The sequence below is a fragment of the Podarcis bocagei genome (assembly GCF_964188305.1).
Source record: "Podarcis bocagei genome assembly, chromosome: W".
NCBI lineage: Eukaryota > Metazoa > Chordata > Lepidosauria > Squamata > Lacertidae > Podarcis > Podarcis bocagei.
The window spans coordinates 18415779-18424605 of record NC_138131.1 but is presented as its reverse complement, the minus strand read 5'-3'; the positions used below and the strand labels follow the sequence as shown (position 1 = coordinate 18424605).

General features: G+C 46.6%; 1 protein-coding gene across 1 annotated transcript in view; it reads left to right on the top strand.

The window, feature by feature from the left end:
* Positions 1-1690: 1690 nt before the first annotated feature.
* Positions 1691-8827, top strand: part of LOC308577836 (PABIR family member 2-like) — a 38705-nt gene continuing 31568 nt past the window's right edge. Inside the window, 2 exon segments of the mRNA XM_081178233.1 lie at positions 1691-1962; positions 5878-5956. Coding sequence (XP_081034359.1) covers positions 1856-1962; positions 5878-5956 — 186 coding nt within the window. The 5' untranslated portion in view covers positions 1691-1855.

Below are 8827 nucleotides of genomic sequence, written 5' to 3'. Positions count from 1 at the left end.
CTAACCAGCACGCGCTAATTGGAATCGGCGTCAGGAAGATCTGACTTCACCGAGGGCTCGTGCCAAGTGTTTGGCACCCCCATCTCTCGGATCAGGGGGTGCATTGTGAACACCGCTGGCAAGGCAGCTCCTTGCCAGGAGGGTAGGAAGACTGCATACTTCCCATAGCAGCCCCTTAATTACCTTGTATGGGTCAGAGAGATGTTATTGTCGGCCATCTTCCAACGCGCCACCTGGTGGCCCCAAAACGTGTGTTCATTTCTAACTGGGAAGTAGTTAAAATATTTCTGAAAAATAATTGTTGCAGTCTAAACTCTGTTGTGACATTCGAATCACATCTGTAATAGTTATTACAGATAATAATAATAATAATAATAATAATAATAACAATAACAACAACTATAAGATAATAATAGCGACCTCTGCTGCAGAGTATCTGACAAATGATCCGCACTGACAAAGTGTGTATTGCACACGAAAGCTCATACCTTGAAAGCTTATATTTAGCTGATCTTTAAGGTGCCACTGGAATTATTTTAAAATATTTTTTCATTTTTCATCTTGTAATTTATTATATCTATAAAAGTTGGTAGTAAGACTCGAGGACACAGATAATTGAATATTTATTTATACTTTTGGCTTTGATAACAATCTGACAAGTTTTGGCAATCAAACTAATAATGAACATGTGAAATATGGAGTGGACTGGAAGTTATATGTAAAGTAAGAAGATATTTATTTTATTATATTAGATTTTTTTTCTTTTAGTTGATTTGCTTTATAATTTTGTATTAATGGGTGATGAAGAATCTTTTCCTTTTCAATTAAGCAAATGTTTTTTTTAAAGAATATAAATCTTAGAAAGATTCCCCCAAAGCATTTTAAAAATCCGATTTATTTATTTTTTAAAATCCGATTAAAAAATAAAATAAGATCCGATTTAAATAAAATAAACCCATTTTTTTGATTATTTTTTAAAAATGATCATTAATGTTTATCCACCCTGATTATACATTTTTATTTGCTGCAAGTCACTTGGAGACCTTCAGGTGACAAGCGACTAATAATAATACCTTGAAAAATCAAAGGCACGGGCAAAAGTGCGAACGAGGACTCGAACTCGCAGCCCTGAAAAGGAATCATGACGCTTCTTCCAGCGGCTCCGGCCTCCCACCGCAGAAGCCACTTTCTGGATTGGCCCGTTGTCTAGGGATGTCAAAATAGAGCAGCAAATCACTCTGCGGAAAAGCGCTTGCCCCGCCCTCAATGGGCGGAGCGGCAAAGGAGAGCCGCGGTGACGAAATCATGAGGCTCGCCTTCCCCCCGCCCGGGCTTTTTCCCTTTTGCCCCGCCCTCTATTCGGTTGAGCATGCGCAATCGTCGTCGGGAGCAGCTCCGGCCAGATGCACGCACGCGTAGAGGCCGACATGCGCAGGAGCAGCGGGACGCATGCGTGAAGCGGCCGGGCGATTCAACAGCCAGCGCATGCGCATCGCCTACCGGCTTGCCAGCCTCCAATGCCGTGCTTCGGCGAGACGCACGCACGCGCAGAGGCCGACGTGCGCATGCGTGAAGGGCCTGCCCGCCGTTTCCCTTCCTTTCGCCCAGCAGCCGAGCGATACAGCTGTCAGCGCATGCGCAACGCCTACCGGCTGGCCAGCCTCCGCCTGAGGAGACGCTCCGACGCCGCTCCTGAGGCGAAGCTGAGGCGGCGGCGACGACGGGCTGGAGGAGGAGCCTCCTCCGCCGGGCAAGTTCTTCTCGGGCACTGCCATGCTTCTCCCGTCACAGCTGGGAGGCCGGGCCTGAGGAGCAGCAGCCGAGGCCGCCCTCAGTGAGCAGGCCCGCCGCCGCCATGGCCCAGGTCGAGAAGATGGAGTTGGACCTGGAGCTGCCGCCGGCCGGGAGTGAGGGGGGCGGCCTGAGGCGCTTCAATAGTGCCCCACTCATCCACGGGCTCAGGTGAGGCACGGGCCCTCCCGCTGCTCGGGGATTACAACTCCCATCATTCCTACCGCACGGGACCGGTGGTCAGGGATGATGGGAATCGTAGTCCTCGAACAGCTGGAGGGCCGAGGTTGCGTCTAGTTCAACCGGTATTCCAAGAAATGGCGCACTGCGCCAGGAAGGCAGGGGGCGCCTTCTCCTCTTGCGCCTGGCCATTCGCAGGAGGAGAAAATAATAATAATAATAATAATAATAATAATAATAATAATAATAATAATAATAATAATAATAATAATAATAATAATAATGATGTATCCCGCCCTCCCTGGCCGAGGCCGGGCTCAGAGTGTCTAACATCATAAAAACAACACAATGTGCATAAAAACACATCAATCTTAAATCTAAAATAAATCTTAAAATTAATTCAGACAAGTTAAAATTTGGACAGGTGGTGATTATCAGGTTGGAATTGAGAGTGGTTAATACTTGCCAAGACCAACTGTTTCCACTGTTTAAAATAATAGTTATTATTTCAAAAAGGGCATTGGGGTCGGTAGGAACAGAAAGGAGGCATCACCCCCCCCCCGAGGTGCTGTCACCCTTTTGGCCCTCCAGCTTCTTTGGGACTGCAATTCCCATCATCCCTGACCGCTGGTCCTGTGAGCTAGGGGTGATGGGAGTTGTAGTCCCAAAGACGGCTGGAGGGCCAAGTTTGGCCATGCCTTCTCGAAATGAATGGGCGCGCAGAGACTCGAGCAGACCAAGATCCCTCGTGTGCGACGAAGCCGAACTTGGGGTTGGTGTGGGTATTATGAGACGTATAGGATGCCCAACTACTGTGCTTACAGACCCAGAGCAGAAATGTGAATATTGTTTATAGGCACCTTGCTTGTATATATCCCGTATCTTTCGCTCTATAGGACACACTTTTCCCCCTCCACAAAAATTGAGGGGAAATGTGTGTGCGTCCTATGGAGCGAATGCAGACTCCTTGGCTTCAGCGATAGCAATGCTAAGCCTTCGAAGTGCAGAGGGAGCGCTCCCTCCGCGCTCCAGAGGCTTCGCGTTGCTTTCGCTGAAGCCTGGAGAGCGAGAGGCGTCGGTGCGCACCGACCCCTCTCCCTCTCCAGGCTTCAGGGATAGCCGCCTGAAGGCCTTCAGAGCGCAGCGCAAGTTCCCGCTGCGTTCCGGAGGCTTCAGGTTCCTTTCGCTGAAGCCAGGAGAGTCTTGCTCTCCCGGCTTCAGCAAAAGGAACCCGAAGCCTGAGGAGCGCAGTGGGAACTTGCGCTGCACTCGGAAGGCTTCAGGGATAGCCTTGCGCAGCCCCTTTGGCAGGGAGAGGTTGCGCGCAGCCTGTACACTGCTCTTTGGGGCTGGGGGGGAAATACGATTTCCCCCCTTGATTTCCCCCTCTAAAAACTAGGTGCCCCCTATGGTCCGGTGCGCCTTATGGAGCGAAAAATACGGTATATATGCGATGGAAGGCTTAAAAGTGGTTTTTGCGCCAGGTGAACTGGGGGTTCCCCTGGAGGAAAAGCAGGGTGGATTTGATTTAAATCACGATTAAAATCACTGGTCAGTAAGGCTTGATTTAAATCCTCTTTTTTTTTTTTTTTACAGAAATGTTCAACCTTCCTAAAATCTTCTTCATATTGACAACCAGAGGAAGGTTTCATTTTTGGAAGAATAAATTTTCAGAATAGTTTTTACAGTTACATCAAAAATGACTGATTTGGTTATACTATTAGAAATACATACAGATAATTGTGAAATTATTGTTTCTATTTGGACACTGTACTTGATTGGAAGGAGAAAAATAATCATTTCCTTCATAACAATTTAAACAATTTATTTCACTAAAACAATAACATGATAAACATGATGGGCCATGCCTGGTTTAAAGCATACAGTTAAAACACAAAGAAAGGCTCTGGAGAGCACATTGGAATGTTGTTCTACTTTACGCTACCTAAGGTCACAGGGAACTGGTATCCTATAGACCAGCGATGGCCAAACTCGGCCCTCCAGCTGTTTTGGGACTACAACTCCCATCATCCCTAGCTAACAGGACCAGTGGTCAGGGATGACAGGAGTTGTAGTCCTAAAACAGCTGGAAGGCCGAGTTTGGCCACCACTGCTATAGACGTCTGTTACAATGGGCAATTAACCTGTGGATATCAGTGGGGCTCCTGTTTTGTTGGCATCTGTCTGTCTTGGGAGACAATAGAGGACTGGGTCTGTTGAATGGCCTCATTCGTAATAATTTCAAACGGAGGGCTTCTTGTTTCACAGCTCATACTCTTAGCCAACATACTGCTATTCCACTAGTAATTAATAATGCTAATAATTTATTATTTATACCCCGCCCATCTGGCTGGGCTTCCCCAGCCACTCTGGGTGTCTTCCAACCCAATATTAAAAACACAAGACAGCATCAAGCATTAAAAAACTTCCCTAAACAGGGCTGCTTTCAGATGTCTTTTAAAAGTCAGATAGTTGTTTATTTCTTTGAAGAAGGGCGTTCCACAGGACGGGAGCCACTAGCGAGAAGGCCCTCTGCCTGGTTCCCTGTAACCTCATTTCTCGCAGGGAGGGATCCGCCAGAAGGCCCTCGGCGCTGGACCTCAGTGTCCGCGTGGAACAGTGGTCTGGAGACGCTCCTTTGGGTATACAGGATCGAGGCTGTTTAGGGCTTTCAAGGTCAGCACCAGCACTTTGGATTGTGCCTGGAAACGTCCTGGGAGCCAATGCATATCTCTCAGGACCATTGTTATATGGTCTTGGTAAGGTTTTATTTTACAGAAAGGTTCAACCTCGCTAGCATCCTAATCATACTGACACACAGAAGAAGGTTTCCTTTTGGGAACAATGGCATCCTCTTAACACACTTTGAATTGTGCCTGGAAACGTCCTGGGAGCTAATGCAGGTTTCTCAGGACCGGTGTTGTATGGTCTTGGTGGCCGCTCCCAGTCACCAGTCTAGCTGCTGCATTCTGGATTAATTACAGTTTCCCGGTAACCTTCAAAGGCATCCCCACATAGAGCGCATGGCAGCAGTGTGGCCAGGATCCAAAGTGCTACAGGTGGTATTGTGCTAGTTGTGCATGGGAGCTACATATTTGTATAGAGCTAGCAATATGCGTGGCACATTTCAGAACAAACCAAGCAGCCTCTTCCAAAGTTAGCCAACAGTGTGACGCGGCAGCTAAAAAAGCCAATGCAATTCTGGGCTGCATCAATAGGAGTATAGCATCTAGATCAAGGGAAGTAATAGTGCCACTGTATTCTGCTCTGGAGTACTGTGTCCAGTTCTGGGCACCACAGTTCAAGAAGGACACTGACAAACTGGAACGTGTCCAGAGGAGGGCAACCAACATGGTCAAAGGCCTGGAAACGATGCCTTATGAGGAACGGCTAAGGGAGCTGGGCATGTTTAGCCTGGAGAAGAGGAGGCTAAGGGGTGATATGATAGCCATGTTCAAATATATAAAAGGATGTCACATAGAGGAGGGAGAAAGGTTGTTTTCTGCTGCTCCGGAGAAGCGGACACGGAGCAATGGATCCAAACTACAAGAAAGAAGATTCCACCTAAACATTAGGAAGAACTTCCTGACAGTAAGAGCTGTTCGACAGTGGAATTTGCTGCCAAGGAGTGTGGTGGAGTCTCCTACTTTGGAGGTCTTTAAGCAGAGGCTTGACAACCATATGTCAGGAGTGCTCTGATGGTGTTTCCTGCTTGGCAGGGGGTTGGACTCGATGGCCCTGGTTGTCTCTTCCAACTCTAGGATTCTATTCTATGATTCTATGAAAGTTGATAGTCGACATTCGGATGGGAGAGAAGAGGGTGGGAAGGGAAGAGTAGTCAATCAGGAATTTAGAATCGTATGTAAGACAGCTGCATAACGTAATAGATGCTTTCGCTTCTTTCAGTGACAATTCCCAGGTCTTTCAGCCTCACGTCTTGCGCACCCGCTGGAACAGCACAACGGTTGTGAACCGGCACAGCATGGTAAGCACTGGTGAGGTACAAAGCGCATTCGAACCCCAGGGGTTTGTGGAAGAGGGAGACTGTGTGGGAGCCTGACAGACAGGCGGCGAAGGCCCTGTTGCATTTCCATCAAAGCTGAATTGGTGGTTGTGCTGTCAGCCCTTGACTCTAATATTATTTCATGCATATCAGTTGATATCTTGACCCTCCTCCATGAAAATAGCTGTTTACTTGGCCGTTTTCCAATGTCGTGAATGCTGAAATTTCAATTCAGTGGAGCAGGGTCAAGATATTAACTGACATGCATGAAATGTCAGAGATAGCTATATAATCCCTAGTGTAGTAACATAAGACCTTTGGAGCAGGCATTTTTTTTAAAAAAAGTTTTTTATGAACCGCCCTAATCAGAGAACCACTTTTTGAGGTGGCAAAAGTGATGTCTTCATCGCCAGTTGCAATTTCCAGCTCCTGCCAGCCAACTCCATCAGAAGGAGGCCATAAGGCATCATCTTCTTTCGTGATTTCACCATCATCAATTATCCTCTTTATTTGTATTTATTTTTGTTCAAATTTTATTCATTTTCAATCACAACCTTCCAATTAATGACAAATCAAATCAAACCAATCCAGATTACAGTAATAGTGCACCAATTATATATTCCAATTGTAAAAAAAAATTAAAAATTGGGACTTCCCGTGTTCCAGATGTCTGGAGATAACCGTCCTCATTCACATCTCTGCATTTCCGGCTATTGTTCAAATTCAATACTAATATTATCCACCCTCATTCTGAATCTGATCATTCGTCGTTTCTGTGGCTCACATCTTCTGTAGCAAAGCTTTTATGCATATGTATTATGCATATTGTATTTTTTCTGTGATGTTAACCGCTCTGAGCCTGGCTCTGGCCGGGGAGGGCAGGGTACAAATAATTTATTATTATTATTATTATTTTGTTAACACACAGGAGGCATGTTTTTCCCCTCCCCATCTTATTCTCTGTCCAATTATTTGGGTGTTCAGTCCTCTTCTGTCTCCTTTGTTCGTCAAGTTCTCATTAAAGGCACAAAAGGACCCCCCCCAAGCTCCTCCGGGTTGATTATCCTCTTTACTTCTTGAGTACGCATGCTCCTTTTCTGATCCAGACATCATTTTTACAATTGCTGCCGTTTGCATGTCTCAGTTTCTCATCAGGGCAGAACTCGAACTCGAGGCCGGACTTCCCCTCGTGCCCGACATAATCACGCAAATAGAAATTGCAAATAGAAATATGGCCTGCCAAGAATCCCTGCTCTGTAGCGTAACTATTCATGGCATATCTCAGGACTGGAGTTGTTGAGGTTTTTTTACACTTTTACCCCAAAGCTGTTGAGCTGTTTTTCAGATGGAAGTTGTAGAGCTTTTTTTTAGGATTGATGCTGCTGAGCTTTTTTTACAATTTTAACCCAAAGTTGTTGAGCTTTATTTAGGATTGAAGTTGTTGTGCTTTTTTTACGATTTTGCCCCAAAGCTGTTGAGCTTCTTTTAGGATTGAAGTTGTTGACCATGCAGTAAACTTTGTTTCCTCTTTCCATGACTTTTTGCAAGATGAGGAACTTGCAATTTTCTGTCTTGCAAAGAGGCAAGCTGATAGCATTTTCAATGGCAGGAATAAATTCAGCTAATTTTGCCCCAAGATTGAATTAGCTTTAGTATCAATCTCTACATGGTAGGCTAAAGTGTCAATCATCTCCACCAGATAAACAGATGAACAGTGAGAAGAATACGTTTTGCAGCTGAAATTACACATATAAATAATGCTTCAACTCTTCTTAGCCACCAATGAAGGTGTTTTCAGGTTCTATCATTGTTAAAATATTTAGAGTACTGTATTTTTCGCTCGATAAGACGCACTTTTTTCCTCCTCAAAAGTAAGGGGAAATGTCTGTGCGTCTTATTGAGCGAATGTGTGGGCCCTGGAGCCGGCTGGCCCAAGTGCAGGGGCGAAAATCAGATCGCGTGTCACAGAGGAGGGAAGGCTGCAGAGAGGAGGCTGCTGGGGTTCCTGTATCGGGCATACTTTGGTGTGTGTGTGGAGGCGTGTGAGTCGTGTTGCTGCACAGGAGAGCACATGGTTAAAGGGGGCGCTTGAGTGTCCTTGTGTGTGGAGCCTCTCAATCTGTACAGCATCCCAAGGCTACCGTCTGTTCATCAGCCCTGTTCCCCTTGCCTAATTATTGTAGCGCCTTCCTAAGGATTCAGTTGCGACTCCTATTTTGTTTTGCGCTCCCCGCTGCGTATGGTTTTAACTGGGCGATTAAAGTCAGCCGCTGCTCTCCTCTTTTTGTTCTTGTCCCTTTCTGGCAGGGAGCGCACAGCCGCAGTGAACTCCTTTCCTGCCCTCTGCCTCAGGGTCTTACTGCCCACCCTCTTTTGTTTTTGGTTGATGTGTTTGCTCGGATTGGGCCAGCAATGGCCCATTCCCCTTGCTCAGCATGTCTGCTTGCTGTGAGGTGACGCAGCTAGGAAGGAATTAGCAGGCAGACACGATCCTTTCCCCTTCCGTTGCTCAGCACAGGCTGCGGCAACATCACCTCACAGCAAGCAGACATGCTAAGCAAGGAGACTGGTAGCAGACAAATGCAACAAAGAGCAGGGAAGTCCCTGCTAATTCCTTCCTAGTCACCCTGCGCGCAGGCTCCAGCCCACCCGGCTCAGGTTCCGTCAGCTAGAAGCGCAACCGACAGCTGCTGCCGCCGCCTCCTCTCCGTGCTCCAGTGCTTCTGCTGCTGCACCCAGGGAAGCATTCTAGGGAAGCGCAGGCAGCCAGAAAACATGCAGGTGGGAGCACCACAAGCTATTTAAGGCGTAGTATGCCATTCCATCTTATAGTATTTTATTGTTATAGTAGTG